This window comes from Typopeltis vanoorti, chromosome 19 (assembly GCF_054136105.1).
Source record: "Typopeltis vanoorti isolate ZY-2024b chromosome 19, IOZ_Tvanoo_1.0, whole genome shotgun sequence".
Classification (NCBI taxonomy): domain Eukaryota; kingdom Metazoa; phylum Arthropoda; class Arachnida; order Uropygi; family Thelyphonidae; genus Typopeltis; species Typopeltis vanoorti.
The window spans coordinates 62,413,922-62,436,538 of record NC_143567.1 but is presented as its reverse complement, the minus strand read 5'-3'; the positions used below and the strand labels follow the sequence as shown (position 1 = coordinate 62,436,538).

At 35.3% G+C, this 22,617-nt stretch overlaps 1 protein-coding gene across 2 annotated transcripts in view; it reads right to left on the bottom strand.

Annotated features, from left to right (window-relative positions):
• Positions 1-22,617, bottom strand: part of Lerp (lysosomal enzyme receptor protein) — a 514,158-nt gene that overhangs the window by 189,171 nt on the left and 302,370 nt on the right. For both annotated transcript variants that reach the window (XM_090408956.1, XM_090408955.1), the window contains exons 25-26: positions 13,937-14,072; positions 894-1,016 (exon numbers count right to left, since the gene is read on the bottom strand). In XM_090408956.1, coding sequence (XP_090265082.1) covers positions 894-1,016; positions 13,937-14,072 — 259 coding nt within the window. The remainder of the gene's footprint in view (positions 1-893; positions 1,017-13,936; positions 14,073-22,617) is intronic.

Here is a 22,617-nt window from a genome sequence, read left to right as displayed (position 1 = left end):
GGAGTTTTGACAAGTAACAGACTGATTTGGAGGAAAATTGTAGATAGGAAGTTAGTAATGATGTAATTTTTTCATGTAGTACTGTCATATCCTGTACACCCATTGAGGGTACATGGCAGGAATTTGATGATGATGATGATGGGTGAGTTTCATGCGAGCCCTAGTCCAGACAAATCGCTTTTTGCAATGTTGTGACAGTTGATGAAAAATCTTTTCAAATAAGATTTTTTTAAGTCTATAATATGCAAAAAAATACCATGTTTCCACTGCAGACGAAGTGATTTTTTTGCGACTCCTGCCCATGAAAGGTTGCATATCTATAATATGTGGATGTAGATGAATTTCATTGCCCAATGTGAGACCACTGCCCTACTTATTGAGAAGTGGCTTGAAAAAGTTCCATGTTTGGTCTCTATAGCAGGATTTCCAGACTATGTAAAAAGCAAATAAAAAATACTAAAAACATATAAAATTAATAAAAAAATTTTAAAAAATTCCTAGCCAACCCACAGTAAGAATGTACTATAGGTTTACAGAAAAACCTTTTGTTCATTTGAAGCTACATAAAAAAAATGACTTGTGAATCCTGCAATTTTTTTTTAGAGTTGAGACAGGATATTATAATAAAAAACAATAAATAACACTAGGTAGCAAGTGTGTCCATGGGATTGCATTATGTTAATACTTTGTGCAGATCCGTCCTTTGTAAAGTTATATGATTATATCATGATGACTCGTTATAGTATTTACATAAAAAATATTGAATATAAAACTTCTTGAATTCAGTAGAAGCATGAAAGATATTGTCTACATTTTTAATGACTGTTGTAAATTGCTACCTTATTTATTAAAAAAATTATTTTCTGAACAATTATTTACAGATTGATGCTTACCAGATTCTGGATGACATGGATTATCAGATGATTTTCGACATACATTCAGATAGAAAATGTGTGATCCACCATTAACTTTATATGCTTCCTTTCTCCACAAAGGATTTAAATCAAAATGAAATCCTGCCCAAAAGAAAATTAGTATGTACAAATTTAGTATATATATATAGTAATCATGTCGATTTCAATTCAAAAACAATTTAATTCAGCATTTTTAAAACTGCAGTAGGTAGACAGCACTGTGGAATGATTCCTACACTTAATTTATTTTTAAACTAACTTTTTAGCTTTAAAATCAAACCTTTCAGTCAGTTAGTTTCTCTGTCTTTCAATCACACATGCTTGTCAATGCTCTGTCAATCAACCCATCATGCATGGAGAAGTGATTTTCCATTTCTATAGTTCACCCATCCAGTTATCACTTCATGTTATTTCGTTTTGAAACAAGTTTAACTTGTTTCAAAACGAAATTTTGAAACAAGTTAAACTTTTGAAACATCAAAATTTTGAAACAAGTTTAACTTGTTTCAAAATTTTGTTAGTCTGGCACAACAAAAAATCTGGTTATTTTTAAATTATATTCATTTGAGAGTGCATTAAAACTCTTAGGTTCCAATTACTTGACCAGGCATTTTTATCATCATTTATTCATGTATGAATAAGGAAACATATATAGAATATTCATATAACAAAAACTCATGGAGATAAAGTCTAATGGATGAAAGAGCCAAGTTACTCTGTTTTGTGCCAAATGGGAAATGTGAGATGGTTCATGAGTCATCTTCAAAAAAGTAAGCAAACTTCTTTATGAAGATGAGACTCATGAAAAGAAACCTTTTCTTTCCTTGGTCTTCCTGTTCTTCTGTGTCCATTAGTTAGCCTGCTGAGAGCAAGAACACTTGGTGTCTCAACCATCTCAGCTGACTTTTTTTTTAATCGTTTCTATTAGGGATCTTTGCTGGCTTTATTCAAGAATGACAGTATTAGGAATGTGATCTTGTCATGTATATCCTGGTATTATTCAAAGGCATGTTGTCCCAAAGTTATTGAAAATATTAACTGCTCATTGAGAAGTGATGGTCCATGTCTGGGCACCATATGTAAATATGACTTGACTGGTGGTTTTGTTAGAGGCAAATTTTTGATATTTATGGTGATGAGATTGTATTTCCAGATATTAGTTAGACTTTTATGGAATTGAAGAGCTTTGTGCTTTCTTTTCACTACATCTGTAAGAGTATCGATATAGGAATCACGTTACTGAAAATCACCGACTTCTTCAAAAATGTGGTCATCTAGACTAATACTTACTTCTATTCTGTTCTTTAGGACTTCAGTTTTACTGCTGTTAAATACCAACCTAATCAGTGCTGCATTTTTACATAAATTATCTAAATGGTTTTGGGTAGTCTGAATGTTACAGTCAATCAGTACAACATCATCTGAAAAAACAGACCACTTATGTAGGTTTGTTTTGCTGAATCTTTGAAAGTTATTCCATACCCATTTCTTGTGAGTCTGAATACATAATCAAGCATCTTACATATTATTAATATAAAATGGCAAAATTCAGCAGTATATATTAGAGAAATGAAACCAAACTTTTGCTACATGACTAATGCCACTGAAATGCATTAAAATGGTCTGTAGTATTCATAAAATGTGAATTTAAAAAATACTCCAATGCTTTAACCAAGCATTAGAAAACTCTATCAACACTACACAGCACATATTAAACCACACAGTAAAATGAAATCAATAATAACTTGTGGCTGCTGAACATCCATTTATGTACAACTGCCAACCTGGTTGGCTGGGTGGTTAGCATATCCACTAACAGGACACTGTTTGAATCCCTCCGTGGTAGATGAACCTCATCATCATCACCCAGTGTGAGACCACCACTCCACTTATTGGAAGCCTGAAGTGGCTTGATAGTTTCATGTTTGGTCTCTGGAGCAGGATTTCCAGACTACATAAAAAATAAATTTTAAAATAAAAACTATATAAAATTAATAAAAAAAAATAGAAAAAAAAATCCTTAGCCCAACCATAGTACGAACATGCTAGATTTACAAAACCCTTTCATGGCTGGGAGCCACATAAAAAAAACTGCAAATCCACTAAAACCTGTTTCATTCCAGATGGAATGAACCAGGGCTCAACGAACACGTGGAACAGTCTTTCTCAAGGACTAAACTCTGGATTCACAAACAATATCATATATTCCTTTCACTAAACCATTTCTGAAAAAGGTTTTGAAATCTCCTGTATTGGGATTGCTGACAAAAGAATCTGATAGTGTTTTAAAAAAGTTTTTTTTAACCTTGATTTCTTTTGTTTTATTTCTCATTTCTTTTGTTTCATGGGACATGTAGGGGTAATTTTTACTCTAAATTCACTATAGCAAACCTTGCATTATGACCAGCTGTCTCTGGTCTCTAGAGGTTCATTACAGTGAATCCCTAGAGACCAGTCTAGCTTCCAGTATATTTTACCATCTTCCTGATATTTATTTTCTATGTTCTTACCATATCTTTCCCTGACTTTTGTTGAGCTAGTTTTGCACAGTGCTTCACTTCTTTTTACATATTTCTCTGTTCTTACAGAACACAAACTGACTTACATGACAAAAAATTTCAATATATTTCTCTTTTCGTTGACTGCCACTTTAACTTTCTGAGTGGAACCATGGGGGTTCCGATTTTTCAATTCTTGTGCACTGCCTTATCACATGCCTCTCTCTCTCTCTCTTTCGCTGATTGAATCAATCAATGTTTTCTTCAGGATCTGCCAGTGAATTTCCAAGGTTTGGTACTTGTTCTCAAACTGATTTTTTCTTGAATAATATTTGAATATTTGAATCTACAGTTCACCTTTGCTAAAAGCTACTAAACTATTTTTCTTAAAACTTTATTGCAGGCTTTTCAATATGATCTTCAATTTTATCCTGCTCAAAATTAAATAACTATCACTTCCTATTTCAAATCCTCTGCATATGACTGTATTCTAAACCAGCATAAAGATATTGCTATCAACAATCACATAACAAATGACTTATTGCTTGTATCTTCTCTCCATGTGAATTTGTGCACATCTTTATGTTGGAACATGGTTTTAGTAATGACGTCTTGAACAAAAATAAAGTAGGTACTTACGATTATTATTACTAATACCTTTGTGGTCTTTGCAAAATTTTCCCAAAATATTTCTACATATATCTGGTAATCATTTCCTACTCATAGATATCCGACAAGGACCAAATTTGGCTTTGTGTCACATGCTTTCTCTAATGCTTCAAAAAATTCCCCCACTCTTCCTTACTAAAACCTTCGGAGGGACCACAGGCACAGATAAGTCTCACTTTCCCCAATTCCCCATTGTGATATCTCACTACATATCCACCTACATCACTCTACTTGATAATGCCTACATTCAAGAAGATTATCCTCGTATTTTGTGTTAAACATTAAATACAGAGATAGTGCTAAATGTTTTGCACATTTAAGTCAATACTAACATCCTCTTCTATCATCTAACACTTTTGTTCTCTCTCTCTCTATCTTTTTTCTCATTATATTCCATTTACCATGACCAAGGTGCCAAGAGAAAAGCTATTCAAAATGCTACAGTTATATGTGTCAAGGGACATTGTATCAAGCAATACTTAGTCTTTATTTGAGTTTTAAGTCAACAATTAGAATTGAAGGAAGTACAGTAATATGGTTTAATGTTATATCTGGTGTCAGATAAGGATGTACATTAACCCCTCTGTTATTCATTATCTATATGGATCGCATTATGAAGGAAAGTGGTATTAAACCTGATATCAAAATTGGAGATGTTAATCAACTCTTTGCTTTATGCAGACGATGTTATACTTCTAAATAAATCTGCTAGAAGTCTGCAAGATTCCCTGACTAAATTGAATAACTGTTGTAATAGATATGGTATGAAGGTCAGCAATAAAAACACAAAGACAATGAAAATAGGTAGAATCGTTGAAAATGTGAACTGTGTTTTGAATGGTGAACCTGTGGAACAAGTAAAACATTTCAGCTACTTAGGCACGATTTTTAGTGAAGTTGGTAAATTAAATATGGAATCAGACAACAGAATTGGGGTGCTTAAGGAGCAAAGCTATGTAACTGAGAGGAGATCTCCACATAGCCTTTAAAGGAATGCGGAGAACCGACCAGGGCTTCTGACCTAATGTCCAATCCTCACCTTCTCGTGGTGCACCCTGTTGGGTATCTACCTGGATACTGAACGAATGAGGACGGGCTGGCAATTTGGGATTTAGCCAACCAAACTATATTCTTATTGGTTAAACCAAAATAAGAAAATGATGGTACAACATGACAAAATTTCATGACGGCTGGGGCGTCGCCCGGTTAAACAAGGACCCTGTTGTTTTCGCCAGGAACCAGGGTGAACAGCGAAAAGTCAGCTACTGGAACAAATCTGAAAACACACCCCAACTCAACATCACCAGAGTTAAAGATCGGTACTATCAACATAAGAAGCCTGAATGGCAAAGAAATGGAGCTAGCTGAGGAATTAGATAAGTACCAGATCTACATAACAGGGGTGACTGAAACAAAAAGACAAAAACTGGTGAGATCTTTCTCAGCAATATATACAAAATGTTATATTCAGGCAATGACAATCAAGGAAAAGAAGGAGTAGCCATAGTATTCAACACAAAATACGAGGCTAATCTTCTTGAATGGCAGTCAGTCTCAAGTAGAGTAATGTGGGCAAATATGAGAATGGGGAAATGGACAATGAGACTTATCTGTGCCTATGGTCCCACAGAAGGTTCTACTAAGGTAGAAGTGGAGGAATTTTTTGAAGCTTTAGAAAAAGCAACTGACACAATGAAAAAGGAAAAGTTGGCCCTTGTTGGGGATCTAAATAGCAGAGTGGGAAATGATTGTGAGACATACAGAAATATTTTGGGAAAATTTGGAGAAAAGAGCAAAGCTAATAATAATGGCAAATATCTGTTGGATTTCTGCTCAGGACATGGACTGGTTATTACTAACACTATGTTCCAACGTAAAAATGTGCACAAATTCACATGGAGAGAAGAGGCAAGGAATAAGAAAAGTCTCATTGATTATGTTATTGTTGATAGTGATGTTTTTTCCCTAGTGCAGGACACCAGAGTGTACAAAGGATTTGAAATTGGAAGTGATCACTATTTATTCTTGAGCAGGATAAAATTGAATTTCAAGAAACCTGATATCAAAATTGGAGATGTTAATCTCAACTCTTTGCTTTATGCAGACGATGTTATACTTCTAAATAAATCCGCTACAAGTCTGCAAGATTCTCTGACTAAATTGAATAGCTGTTGTAACAGATATGGTATGAAGGTCAGCATTAAAAAAGACAAAGACCATGAAAATAGGCAGAATCATTGAAAATGTCAACTGTGTTGTGAATGGAGAACCTGTGGAACAAGTAAAACATTTCAGCTACTTAGGCACAATTTTTACTGAAGATGGTAAATTAAATATCGAAATAGACAACAGAATCAGCAAAGCTGGTATGGTGGGAAGTCAAATGAATAAATTCATATGGAATAAGAGAGAAATTAGTCGGAACACTAAATTAGATGTATACAAGACAGTGTTCAAACCAGTTTTAACTTATGGATCTGAGAGCTGGATGAGAAGTAAAACACTTGACCAAAGACTAGAGACTGCAGATATGAGAGTCCTGAGAAAGATTATAGGCATGAATAGATGGCATCAATGGCAATATCATATTAAAAACGAGGATATTAGGAAAGAACTTGACATTGTCAGCATCTAGGACTGCGTTAGCAGAGCTAATCTCAGGTGGTATGGTCACTTAAACAGAATGGGCGAAGAAAGATTAGCAAAACAAGTGTTCTCTGCTAGGTTTGCCGCAAAACGACCCAGAGGAAGACCAAGATATAGGTGGATTGTTACGGTACAACGTGTCTTAGAAGAAAGAAATATAAGATCTGATAATGTTGGAGTCTTGACAAGTAACAGACTGATTTAGAGGTAAATTGTAGATAGGAAGTTAGAAATGATTTAAATTTTTCATGTAGTACTATCATATCCTGTATACCCCTTGAGGGTAAATGGCAGGAATTTGATGATGATGATCACAACAGAATCAACAAAGCTGGTATTGTAAGAAGTCAAATGAATAAATTCATATGGAATAAGAGAGAAATTAGTCAGAACACTAAATTGGCTATATACAAGACAGTGTTCAAACCAGTTTTAACTTAGGGATCTGGGAGCTGGGTGAGAAGTAAAACACTTGACCAAAGACTAGAGACCGCAGATATGAGAGTCCTGAGAAAGATTATAGGCATCAGTGGCAATATCATATTAAAAACGAGGATATTAGAAAAGAACTTGACATTGTCAGCATCCAGGAATGCATTAGCAGAGCTAATCTCAGTTGGTATGGTCACTTAAACAAAATTGAAGAGGAAAGATTAGCAAAGGAAGTGTTTTCTGCCAGTTGGCAAGAAAAAGACCCAGAGGAAGATCAAGATATAGGTGGATTGATACAGTAATAAGTGCCTTAGAAGATAGAAATATAAGATCTGATAATGTTGGAGTCTTGACAGGTAACAGACTGATTTGGAGGTAAATTATAGATAGGAAGTTAGTAATGATGTAAATTTTTCATGTAGTACTATCATATCCTGTACACCCTTTGAGGGTACGTAATATGATGATGATGATATTCCCATTTTCTACCTGAATGTATGCATGCATGCATCTATGCTTTCCTGTGACAGCCTAGTTTCCCTGACAACTCAGTCACTCTTTCATTGAACAATTTCTGCAAATACTGAACACCAAACCCTTTCAAATGTAATCTATCAAAATCATCCCATACATGATGTAGCATGCTGCACTCGATTTCTCTGCAGGTCATTCTTATCATACTGTGGAAATAGACTTACAATCTTGACTATTTTTTATAATTATTTGTTTCAAACCAACATAGTAACATTATCCACTCTTCAACTTGCTTGCTAACATATTGTCTTGGCCACATTATGGATTCCTGCTCCTGGAAAACACACTTTTAGTGTTCATTTGACCAACATGTTCCTAATCTCAGAATCACTATATATCACCATATACTTTTTTTTTGTCTATCTCTGCTTACTCAAAACCTTCCTTTAATTCTTCACATGTTTGTCTTACCTTTTCAGCTATTTGCTTAAGATACTTTTGAGAGTCTCTCCAACTCTGATGTGGTGTGAAGCACTTGTCAAAGTCTAAAATTGCCAACATCATGCGGCCACCACATCTCTTTCATTTCACCTTTATCACACACTCTCATCACACTCAACCCACTAACATTATCTTGCATTCTGCCTTGTGTTTAATTATCTGCCATGCATCTCATTTAGAAGTTGAAATTCCACTCACATTCAACATCTCATACTCATCAATCCCACATAATCACTACACATTTCTGTCATATTCTAGCACCATCATCTCCTTTTTCCCATAAACTGCTCATATTTGCCAATGCATACATTTCACATACATGAAATAAAATGTTTCATGTCAAACTGAAGCAAAAAACTCACAGCTGCATTGTTATACTACAAATACACACAATTCGACAGATGGGGGGGGGGGCATGATAGAGACATAAGTTACTTGGGGGAGGGAAGGTTATAGGATTCACATGGAAAAAATATTTCAGTACATGAGTGAGGAAAACTAGAAGTCATCTATAGAAAGGAATGAGGACTATATATTTTGCTCGGAGAGCAGTGAATGAGTGGAATAGATTGCCAGAGTCAGTTGAGTGTATTTGTTGGTGAATGATTTCAAGGCAAAATATGACAGATATTGTACAGATGGGTCATCAGCCTTTAGTAAATAAGAATGTGTGAGATATTTATAACTGCAGGTTAATGTTAAGTGGATCTCCTGCGATGAGTCTACAGACTCCACGGTTTTACTGACTAATTTGGGGTTTTATGGCATAAGGACAGCAAAGATCATATTGTGCCAGGATACGGTTACAGCAATACATAGGGTGTTGATAAATAAAAAAATAGTTATAAGGAGATAAATTAGTGAATAATATAAAATATATGTACAAAGTTACATATATTTTATGTAAAGTTATAAGAAGATAAATGAGTAAATAAAATGCATGTACAAAGTTTATTATCTACAATGAATTATCTACATAAAACAAATTCATAATCAAATGTCTTTGAATAAATTAATGTTTTGTAAAAATCTAAAAAAGTCATGCAATCTGTCCAAGTCTGATAACATCAACCTGAATGTATAGGACTCAGTCAGATAAGTAAAAATGTAATTTCTGTCTCGCATGAAGCGCTTGCACTCCACCAAAATATGACTAATAAGACAGGCATTACATTTCTCACACACAGGTGGGTCCATCAGTCTTCAGTAAATAAGAATTTGTGGGATGACTATGAGGAGATTAGCAAGAACAATTTCCTCTTTTCTGTTGCTACAACTAAACTGCCAATGCTTAATTTTAGGTTTAATTTCACAAAATTTGTTCATCAATGCCTCCTGCCAGGAGTATTGCCATTGAGCAATTAACAATGATTTCACAACCTGTGTATAGTCGGTATAAAAGACCATCAAACAGTATATCGATAAAGTATGAATTGATCTAGAAGCTGCAGCTGCAATGCAATTTCCCTTAATTCCAATATAGCTGGGAATCCGACACAGCCAAAAGTCTTTCATTTGTACAAACACTGGATGTGGATTACACACTGGAGAAAAGACAACCTGTAAAGAACTCAGAGTCTGTATAAATTATACACATTTTGGTAGTAGTTTCTTTAATATGAAAAAGTGTGAGCTGAAGGGCATGTAACTTTGCTGTATAGTTACTGCAATCGAGTGGGATCTGGTTGCAGATTGTAATGTTAGGAAACACAGCAGCACAACCAACAGATATCAATTATTTTGAACCATCAATACAAATGGGCAAGAAATTGGAGTGGACTCCTCTGCACAGATGAAGGTGTTACAGCACTTACTGTAACACCCTCATTTGTCTACCTTCAATTGTTCAATACACACAATTGAAGGTAGACAGATGAGGGTGTTTGTGAATTCCATAGTTGACAAAGTGATAGGTTGCAGAATGGGATGCAAGCCTGTCATGGAGGAGTACATTTTTGTTTAGTGCAGGGTAATGTTGTCAACACTCATGACAATAGCTTCAAGTCCATTATAAAAATTGACCTATAGTTTAGGCTTCGTAGACTTGTCTTTCAGGGAGGTTGAGGACTTGCCCTTATTTCTCATTAAATTTTGGGAAGTATGGATAACCAGTATCCATCTCTTCTGCTGCAAAAATATCCTGTACATTTTCAGATGTGTAAGGATAACTGAGTAACTTCAGTGGAGATACTGACGTATTCATTTTTTCTGTGGAAAGGTCTGGTAGTTTGTCTTTTGGTGATGATTTTGCTATAATTATTTTCACAAGTGGGTTCTCATCAAACGAACCATTTTCGGAGTGGGACTGTACATGGTGCGATTGATATGCTCATCAAAGAAAGTCATGATCATAAAGTTCAGGTATGGTGAAATTATCAAATGGTGGAATAGATGTACAGGTTTCAGTTGCTGTTGACATTTTCTTAACTATTACCTTCTCAGCATAAGAGTATCTCAGAGCAGGTGTGGTGGCAGCTAACTTTGTTTTTGCATCTTGATATAATAGGTTTTGTTCTGTTTTTATTTTTCGTATTTCTTTCTCATCTTTCCACTTCTGACATGCACGGGAGTACACTGGATGATCTCCCTGACAGTCTACACATTTAGCTTCCTTGGCAGAACAAGACTGGTTGCCATGCTCTTTATTACTATATCAGGCAGAGTTACGACAGGCAGTTTGGGTATGTTTGTATTTCTGGTATTTGAAGCATCTTAGAGGATTAGGAATGTACAGCCTAACAGGCCAATTGAGATACCCTGCTTCTAGGAAATCATATTCTGAGATCACTCCTCTACAGGAAATGAGTGTTTTATCAGATGTAACTGTTATTGGTATTCCACACATATTGATGTAGCTCTGAGCAGTTTTTCAGATGTAGTTGACATGCTGTTTCTACAAAGATATTGCTAGAACGTAGGTTCTTAGCTGTTTTGGGAGAACCTGCCAGCCCTTCTAGCTTTTGAATGAAGAAGGGTGATATTTCTCTAATTGGCTTTTCACCTGTTGCATGAATGATTAGAAAAACTGACATCAAGTCTTTTTTTCTTTTATCAGTTATTGAAAGGTGTATCAATGATATCATTATTTGGCTGGGACTTTCAAGCGAGGATGAAGGATTCATGCTTGAGAGGTTTTTGTTTTGCACCAGAGTTCCCCACCCACCGTGGAGCAACACCAGGATTACCCCAGACACTATACGAGCACCACAGCAATCCTTGGGCCCTCTACCCGCATGGGGAAGGACACTTACTGTAACACCCTTGACTTTTGCAGGCAAGCCCACTAACCGACTGATTCTGGCTAGAACCATCCAGGACCACCTGTCTTGCTGAAGAAGAGGCCAAAGTAGTGCAATACTACAAAAAGTAGTGTTCAGCAAACACAGCAGCAAGGCGTTGAATCCTAGTGATGGTAGTCTGGAAGACAGGATAATAAAAAAAAAAGACTCAGGAAAAGTAGAGCAAAGAATACATAAAGAAAAGAGGAAGAATGAAAAGAGCTAGTACCATCGATGGAGGTTCCCTCCACCACAAATAGGTGCCTCCTATGGAGGGGACAAGATGGAGGTGCCTGTATAACAATAATAATACATGCTTGGCTACACACACACAATTAAAAATGCTAATTAGTAATTTAAAAATATTCATAGAAGCAGCAATGAACACAAATCATCAACAATGCAAACAGTGCCTCCATTCATAATAAAGCTTAATAGAATAACTAACACCAAGAGAGAAAAAATACGTTTATTAAACTCACCAATATTTTCTGATTTTCTACCCAGCATTATCAGAGCACAATGAAACTATGGCAGGCATATAGCACTAAAACCAAGTAACTGCAGAAAAATTTAAATTGTAACTGACACCTAATGTCCTTATGTGGTACCCTCTATGGGTCAGATAACTAGAAAGTTAATTCAGAGAAGTTTGACTATTAGGTCTTAAAATGATAGTTTCCCAGATCTTTGGCAAATTAATGCAACAATACACCAATCCCTCAATTAATGCACCTAATGCATTCTTTAAAACAGGCACATTAATCGAAAACGCACTAATCAAATATAATAACATATGGAGAAAAATATAATTCGTTTCTCAAATTTCTTTTTTGACCCTTAATTTTTTTTTTATAAAAGAATTAGGGTATGTCTCAGGGACTACTTAAGGGAAAACCATGAAGTTGAAAGACAATAAAACATATTTATAATTATTAATAATATAAATTTATTATTCTACTTCTTAACAAAGAATTGAAGTAACGTAGTTTGGCGGCATTCTATTTCTTTTTTTCCTCTTCCCCAAATTTTACTGGTTCTCTCTTCACCAGGGTCAGTCTCTAAGCATTGCTGCTTAAAAACTTCGATTGTATGAAAAAGATTTTCAAATTGTTTCTGTGAAACTTCTTTGGGCTTGTCAGTGATTAAATTTTCTTCATATTCTTCAGGATCTTCCCGCTGTGCATCTAAATTTAGCAGGTCGGAATCACTCAACTTCTCAGAATGAGATTTAATTAACTTAGATTCATTTGAAAAGCCTCTAAAAATCATTTGCACAATGTGGAAGAATGTGCTTCCAAACGGCTCGCATATTGCTAGCAGTAATTTCATTCGACTTTGCGACTTTATAACCTGGCTGAGATTTCTTTGATTTGGTTAGAAAAGTCTTGGAAGGCATTTGCTTCCAAAAAAAAAAAAAAAAAGCCGGCTTCATGGACATTAAATAATAGTCCCCTTCTTACACAATTTTCTTCAAATTTCTGGATATCTCCTTATCTGCAATTGCAGCTTCACCTTTGATTAGAACATTATGTAGGCTATTTCTCTTTTTTGAAACGCTCAAATCAGCCAGCATTAACATAGATTTCTTCTTTTCCATCATTGATAGCCCTTTCTTTCCAGATTACAGAGACAATGCTTTTGATTTAATAAGGCCAGTGTTTAGCAGGATCCGTTTTTGGTTACAGTCTTTGATCCATGTAAAAAGACATCTCCCTAATTCAATCATTATAATACTTTGATTTCAAGTGCATGCATGATGAACTTGAAGCAGCCTTACCTTTCTCTTTGTATTCAGCAGTTGATTCACCCATTTTTGTGTTCTTGTCTTATCTTTGCTCTGGACTCGCCTTGTTCATTTTGCTTTATTATTTCAAGTTTTTCTTCTCAGATTACTTTTCGAATCATTTTCACACTTCTATTTTTTGCTTACTAATTCTTTCACTCATGATTAAAGGTTAGGAAAATAATTTAAAATAAAAAAGTAAGGAAAACAATTGCACGAGATATGATCAGCAAAATGCTATGTAAAGTAGAAGACATAAATGTTGGCAATAAATTTGGAACATAGTGTACATGGAAATAGCATAGTATGCCATTAAAAAACTTTGTAAAATGTTTCAAATCGATAACTAAATTATTTCATCCTGGTGAGTGATTTTTTTTAAAACAGTTAGCCATAAAAAATGTATAGATCGAAAATTTTTAAAATCTGTAACATTTATGTTTAAGATGTATATAGGTGCACTAATCAAATTTTAGAGGCGCAGTAATTGAATTTGGGTATCGAAAAAAAATGACGCACTAATCGAGGGATTGCTGTGCTTGAACCATATAAGACCTAATTGCTGGACTTCTCCGAATCTTTTTTATCTTGTACACCTGTGCATATGTATGACCCTACCTGCCATGTTATCATACTCTACAGTACAACTTATAAGTATTCTGAAAATTTCCATAATTTCCACACTACACAACAAAAGTTTTTTTTTTTTTTTTTTTTTTTAAATAAAATAAGTATCACCTGTTAGTGGATTGACTGCAGTACAATTATTAGCATTTAAAATTTCATCAGATTCAACAGGACATGCAGCAGGTGTATCCCAGTGGAAATTATAAACACACTCAAGTTCTTGTCCAACAAATTCAGGTTTGCTATTCTAAAGAAAAATTAAAATACTTGAGTTAATAAAAAAAATCCTCAATATATTTACTAAATATATACTTACTACATTCAGTTAAGGATTTCTACTTCTCTTAATCCAAAAGCAAAAGCACTCCAAAAGTTTTGCCTACAACCTTTCCTGGCTAAGCAACAAACTATCTATGCATGAAGCTATAAACTTCTCCACTTAGGAAGATGCAAAATTCCCTATTTCTCAGATTATTAACAATGATAAATTTTTGTGCAGGATGGTGCAGAGATTTATCATGAAGATAATCTGGGTGTGTAAAAGTTTATGATAGACTTCTAGAAATAAGCTATTTTTCTGATGTTTTTTGTTTGTTTATCAATAAACAACATCGAGACATTAAAAAAAAGGCAGTTTATTATTATTTCTTTCAAGTTCCATTTTAATTTTTTTTTAATGACAACGCATCAAGATAAAGGAGAAAATCATTTAGTTCATTATCTTTAAATATTATAACCATGTTACCCATAATCACCACCAAAAACAGCATTTAAAGTTAGCTTCGGTTAGTTTCTTCTTCAAAATCTTATTGCCTATAGATGAACAAGTGGTGAAAACAAAGTTACATGGGACTATTCCCTGCTAAGGCATGCAATTTGTTATAAATCTGACTTTTCTATTAGAGTGGAGGAAATGTTAATTATATAAGCACTACATCTGAAGAAAAGAGATTTGATGTGAAAGTGAACATCTTCTGGAATGCTAGTAAGTCTCAACTTGCCAGAATTAACAGATTTAATTCATTAATAAATTAAATAAATTGATTTGAAATTAAAATAATGGGAAAGCCATTGTTAAGCGTGACTTATTACACGATACTGTTTCAAAAGCATTCTACATTCATGGCATTAATGTGTATGAGAAAAATGGTTGTCAGGACTTCGATATTCAATTATATCAATATGCAGGATTTAGGAGATGTGGTGTATGTATAATGTATTCTACCAAGAGCAGCTGTGGTACAAAAGTGAGAGTGTGTTTCAGAAATGTTTTGTGAGTGCAAGAAATGCGAATCGTGTCAAAAAGGGGAGAATAAAGTAAGTGATATTAGCATGTTCATATTGGAGCAATCTTAGGCTTCTTGCCATCACCCTAACTATCTGACAGGGCGAGAGAAAATACTGTGCCCTACAGAAATTTCGTGCTTGCGTTTTGGTGAATGCATTACATATCATAACAGTTTTTTAACTGTAACCAGATCTGCGTGGGGAGGACAATGTGTTTGTTTTAGGAAATATTAGAAAATAATGAAGGAGAATGCTATATTTGGTTAGTATATTTGAATTACTCAAAGATGTAAATATGTGAACCATCATTAATAAGCCATGTGAGAATGGGAAATGTAAAAGAAAGAACAAGTGTGAATAGATATACTTTCATTACTGGCATACAAATAACTAATAATTAATATGTGTGATATGTGTGTCCTACAAGTTGATGGGTAGAGCAAATAGCATGTGATCCTATAAATTCTAGACATGCATAAGCGAATTTATGATGGCATAAAAAGCTTACAAAGAGAGGAAAAGAGATCTGTTTGCAAAGTATAAATAGCTAACCAATAATAAATAGCTGCTGTATACATTTGGTAGTTCAGTAAATAACTATAAGGAGAGGCTCATCCAATGAACTAACATTGATCAGGAGATTCATTTAGGCATGGAAAGAATATATGTGGATTATTGGAGCAGCAAATCATCTTGTAAAATTTGTTGTGCATGTTATGTGTATTTATTTCTCTGTTTTATTTATATTTTACTTCATTTTCTAAGAATTTTCTTTTGTTTATTGAGGATCAGTGTACATTTTATGCAGTAACAGGATACATAATACATCATCACTATCAAAATTATCTACACTTCCTGGAATCCTACATTCATTACTCTTTTTTTTAATGTTTTTATTCAATGGCTTTTCTGTCATATCAATAATAGATATCTCAAATATGCTGGTATTTTGTTATAGATCAACAAAATAAATATTTAATAAATAAAAAAAATAAATATAAATGAATACTTCTTATAATACAGAGAAGTGATAATTTTTATTTTGGACCAGATAAATTTTACTGCATCTATTGTTTCTGAAGACTGGAATAAAAATGTTCTGATACTATGAAAAACTTTCCAACTTCAACAGATGCTATACTGTAGAAGGAAGAAATTACTTTTTATCACTAAACACAGTATACAGAACATTTAACATATTGTACTTCTGTGTACTATATTTAGCAACAATCAGTGTAATTAGAGACAAATGGAATGACACTCAATAATGGAAAAATACTCCCCTCCACAGACTATGTTGAAGGCATGCAAACAAAAACAGATTTATTGTAGCATTAAAGACATTTGTCCTAACACCCTCTTTCAAATTTTCAGTTCAAGAAAATACATATAACAGCTATTTATGAGGGTTGTTTGAAAATTGGAAATTTACCAAGTTTGGTAAATTTCCAATAGATGGCAACACAATTCATTCATCATACCAGTGTCGGCACGTATCATCTTTTTCATGACCAGGGGGTCATGAAAAAGATGATACTGGCAAAATTTTAGCCACGAGCGATGAATAGTTCTCATTTGGCAAACATTTAAAATGACTATATTCGTATTTTTCATAAAAATGGAGAAAAACAAGTTTCGCACAGTGATAAAACACTTTTATTTTTTTTTTTTTTTTGAAGAAGTGGGCGGCCGCACAGATCAAAGCTGAGTTAGATGCAGTTCATGGGAATTCTGTGCCAGTATTAAAGACTATATGTTTTGGGATAAATGAGTTTAAACATGGTCATAAGTCCATCGAAGATGAAGCACGCTCCGGACACCCGACTAAGGTCACTACGAAAGAAATGATTGACAAAATCCATGGTAACATTATGGAAAACCACCGAGCGAAACTGCATGAGATTGCAGGCATCTCAACTGAACCGGTGTATAATATCCTACACGAAATATTACACATCAAAAAGCTGTGTGCATGATGAGTGCCGCGATTGTTGTCTTGATCAAAAATGCATGCAAAAAGACATTTCAATGCAGTGTTTGGCGATGATCAATCGCAATTCGCAGGATTTTTTGAGTCAATTCTTGACTGTAGATGAAACTTGGATCCACCGCTACACACCTGAGTCCAAGCAGCAGTTGAAACAGTAGAATAGAAGAACCGAAGAAAAAAATCGCCAAGATTGGCACACAAAAAAGTGCTCTTTCATCAAGACAATGCACTGTCCCACACATTGGCTGTTGCAATGGCAAAATTGCACGGATTGAGGTTCGAAATGGTACCACATCCACTGTATTCTCCAGACTTGGTCCCATGTGACTTCTTGTTCCCAAACTTAAAAATTCGGCCCAGTGGGAAAAAATTTTTGTTCGAACGAGGATGTCATCAAGGCTGTCAATGACTATTTTGCACAATTTGACAAAGCTTACTTTTTAGATGGGATGAAAAAATTGGAAAGTCGCTGGACCGAATGTGTAGACCTCGATGGAGACTATGTTGAGAAATAAAGGTGATTTTTCCCAAAAAAAAAACGTGTTTAACTTTTTTTTTTCCAAACTTTTCAAACAACCCTCGTATGCTAGCAAAGGTTGGTCAATTGGTAGAGCCTCTGCTACTAATGGCACATGCAAAAAGTTAAGCAACGGTTAGTAGTTGGAAGGGATGTTTGTTCAATGCTGTTGGCACACTCTCCCTCAATGAGTCTTTGGACTCCCTGGAGGTGTCAAATAATAATAATAATAAAGTCATCAGATACAGAAAGTGCTCAATTTATGCAATAAATCATTATAATTTATATAAAGTGTATGTGTGTGTGTATATAAAATGTAAAGTGTGTGTATATATATATATATATATAAAACTTGAAATCAATGTGAATTAAATTTGAGATATTCGATATAATCCAGACACTCCACAAATGTTTCACAAATAAAATTCTACCAAAAAAGTTGCAACTAACATGCTGTATAAGCTTTGTAAAAATGAAACTGCTTGATGCAAAAGTGGCTTACATATGCTAAAGCTAGCTTCTGCCAGCAGTTTACACATGGCAGATGCTGCCTGGCACAAATGTGTTAAGGCTGTAAGGCAGGATTGTGAAAGTGATATAGAAAATATAATAAAAGCAATAGAAGCAGTGAATGGTAATGTATGAAATACAAGTGAGAATATGAAGGATGTGAATGATGAGGTGATTGCACCAGGAGAAACAACACTTACAGGGATTCCTCTGCAGGACAAAATGTGAGCTTGAGTGAACTGGAGAAAAAGAAAAGTATAAAAGTGTGAGGAACTGGAAGAAAAGAGAAAGTATTGTATGAGGATTTGATAAGAGGTATATTTAATGAGAAAATGATGAACACGTTTCCCAGGTGTGAAGATCAAGTATGTTAGTGAAGCTGTAAGTTTAAAAAGAAGAAAGAGGCAAACAAGTTAATTGTTTTGGCAGGCACAAATGATTTGAAAGGTGAGCAATATGCAATAATAGAAGACATGAAAGAGTCATCGAAAGAAGCAAAACTGAAGGGCAAGAAAGTAAAAACTATGAGTCTATTACATTGGAATGATAGGACAGAATTCAGAAGTCATGATTGCTAATGAGTCAGTTGTCTGATGGATTGCATGGTTCTGGACTTAAATGTTTGCAGAAAGCATTGTTCAGTTAGAGTTTGGATGTGCAAAATCAGAGAAACTAGAGATATTAGGTGGATGCAATCAAGCATGTGTCTGAGCACCCCTGTGACAAACAAGTGTGAGTGCAGAAAACAGCTGGATGCAGTTTCCCAGGTTTTGAACCTGAATGGGCAAGTAATGACATTTTGCAAGGATAAGTGTTGGTTTGTGGAGTGCTATTGTTTGTTGACACTTGATGTTTTGTTTCAGTTGAATGTGCTGCCAGTCCTGATTTGCATCTTCTTTCAATGTCCTTTAAGCGTTCTGATTTACATACCTCTCCAGATCTGCCTGCCTGTTCTATACAGTGTAAACCACAACTACAACTGCTGTTGTAGACACCTGGTTTTTTAAAGTGGCAGACGTGGAGGTTTCAGGTGATTAGAGATATTGTTGATTGGGTAGGCAACTTTTATATTTTGTTGGCAAAGCTATCTTGCTATTTTTCTATGATTGATTCTATATACAGGGTGGCCACAAAATACTTTCCCTCTTTGGAGGCATCTGTAACTAAAACCAATAAATGGAATGAGACCAAATTTTATATTGAGACTTTTGAAGGCATGGGGAGATGATTTTCACAAAAAAAAAAAAAAAAGATTTAGTACCAAAAGTCGCCGATGGGGGAAATTTTGATACTGACAGAGTTGAAAGCGTAGTCAAATATTTGCAGTGAATGCAGGTAAAAAGGATTATACAAATTTTACTGCAGTAAGTGACAGCAGCCAATTCCACTTAAAAAAGGATTGGGAACGTTCAGGCAGTTATTCGAATGACTGACAAATGGTGCTCAACATGCTTGCCTCAGCGTGCTTTACTTGTTCAATGCCGTAGTGGCCCTTCGGGAATTTAGAGGGTTTCATAACCTATGTATAGGTCCTATGTCAGCTGTAGCATTGAGAGCTATGATTAACAAGTTTGAAGAAACTGGATCACTAGGAGTTAGACCTGGCAGAGGAAGAAGCAGTGCAAGAAGAGACAGTAACAGACGTTGCTACTGCAGTGTTCGACGACACAGGGACCAATACTAGTCCAAGCACTCGTGCCATAGCTCGCAAACTTGATATGGCTTATGGTACAGTCTGGAAAATCTTACAGAAAATGCTTCACTTCTATCCATATAAGTTCAGTCGTGTGCAAGCACTAACTACCGCAGATTATGATAAGCGCATGACCTTCGCACTAACGTTTCTTACCCAAATAGAGGTCAACAATGACTGGCCTTGGAGAATATTGTAGGGTGATGAGACTCATTTTTATCTGAATGGATTAGTCAACACTCAACTGCAGAATTTGGATATCTGAACATCCCCAAGTGATCCAGCAAGTACCACTGCATTCTCCAAAAGTAACCGTGTGGTGTGGCTTCACAGCCGATTTCATAATAGGACCATACTTTTTTGAGCGTATTACAACTGTAATCTGCTCCATTACTGGAGAGATTTATTGACGAATGCTGGAAAATTTTGTCATTCCTGCATTGCAGCAAAGACAATGTTTGACCTCCATAATTTTTATGCAGGATGGAGTACGGCCACACATTGAATGTTCAGTACAACGCCTTTTACACCAGAATTTCAGTAACGAGAGGGTTATCAGTCAGTTCTTTCCGATGGCATGGCCACCTTGATCCTCCAGACATCATTCCATGTGACTTTTGGCTGTGGGGGGTATTTGAAATCCGTTGTGTATGTTGGTGGTGTTCTCAACTTGCATGTCTTGAAAGAGAACATAAAAAGGGCTGTTATGAACATCCAATCCAACTCCTTATGCTCAGCTGTAGAGCATGTCGCACACCGGATGCAATTGTTGTACACAAGAAAGGTCAGCACATTGAAAATCATGTATGTGGACCAGGGGACCCTGATTCTGATAAATAAAACATTATTTCCTGTGAGTTCAATCACTACATTAATTTCTGTGTCTCTCGCAAGTTGTTTTAGTTTAATTATTATTATTACCATTGTAATGCGCCACATATGCAGCTGGAATGAGTGACGTGGCTGTCACTTACACCGTCGAAATGTTATTATTCCATTTTATCTTCCTTTAATGTAATTATTCGTTTGTTTTCGACTCTGCCAGCACCAAAATTTCCCCTGTCGGCGACTTTTGGTACTAAATCCTTTTTTCACGGAAATCATCTCCCCATGCCTTCAAGTCTCGATATAAAATTTGGTCTCATTCCATTGATTGGTTTTAGCTACAGATGCCTCCAAAGAGGCAAAGTTATTTTATGGCCACCCTGTATATTGGACAGTCACTGCTCCTCTGAAGTATCGGTTTCATCTGATTGTTTTGAAGATTGAAGTACAATTTTTTTTTATTAATGTTCTATTGTAATCTTTTTTTTTTTGAAGAATTGAACTTGGGCATTATAGTTCTTTGTTCCTTTTTTCTTCTATGTAAGTCCCATTGCGTAAGGAATGTATAATGCATATTTTTTACACTGGGTGGTAGATGGCATGTGGTGTGTAAGTAATGTCCTGTGTTTGTTGGCTTTCTATAGACTAGAAATTGAGAGCATTTTGTTTGAATACCTCAACTGGTGTATCCATAACAGTAAAGACCTGTTTGTTTTTAATTCGACAGTGAAGGCCATTGAGGTAGGTGACAAAATCTTCTAATTGGGTAATGGTGCAAGGCCAGATGATGACAATATCATCAACATATCTTTGCCAAATTTTGAAAAATGTTCCTCAATACTGAAAGGGTTTTTTTTCCAAACCATCCCATGAATAGGTTTGTGGGGGGGGGCATTGCTAGTCCTTCCTTTTGTTCAAAATATTCATCTTGGAATTTGAAAATTGTGCCATTGATGCATGTGAAGGACAAACTTAACTGTTTAAAGAGATCCACTGTCTAGTGGGAAGAGGTCTTATAATAGTTGTGTGGTTTCTGTTCGTGAATTGGTAAACAGATTTACTACGTCTAGGCTTGCAAGTATATCAGTAGGAGCCATTGTGATGTCTGATGTTTTCTCTGAAGTGTGTGTGTGTGTGTGGTATTCTTTACATAAGAAGGTGTTTGCCTAGTGTAAGGACTTGGCAGGTTTGCTAAATATTTCCATAGCAAAATTAGTTGGATAGTATCTTGCATCTTCTTCTTATTATTATTGTGCTATCTTCTATCAAAGGTCAGCGACCATCTTGGCGAACAAACTGCGCTCTTGTACTAATCTGAGTAGTTGTGCACTGCTCTTTCCTGTCCACGTATTGATGTTGTCAAACCATGATATTCTTTTTCTTCCTCTAGTTCCTTTGCCATCAATTCTTCCTACTAAAATAGTTTGTAGAAGTTGGTATTTGCTGTTTCTCATGATGTGGCCAAGATATGATGTTTTTCGTTTCTTGATTATTTGTACAAGATGTTTAGCTTTGCCAATGGATTTTAAGACATCTTCATTGGTAATTTTTTCTGTCACATGATATCTTTAGCATTCTTCTGTATAGCCACATCTCAAAGGCTTCGATTTTCTTGATGGTTGTCGCCTTCAATGTCCATGTTTCAACTCCATAGAGCAGAATAGACCACACGTAGCATTTCAGCATTCGGCATCTGACTTCCATGTTTAGGTCTTTATTGCAGAATAGTGTTCTCATTTTCATGAAGGACTGTTGATGTAAACGGAGAAACTACTGCTCTATCTTATCTCCAGAACAACCACCATGGCGAGCAAACCCTTACAATTGGCCCCAAGTTCCCAGCGTCCCTTAAATGGGACAGGGGTGCGAAGAATCTCCGGGCTCAAAATGGTGTCCACTTTTAAAATTGCAACTTGGAATGTCAGAACTCTGTATGAAGCTGGCAAATTAAGAAATGCCGCAAGAGAAAT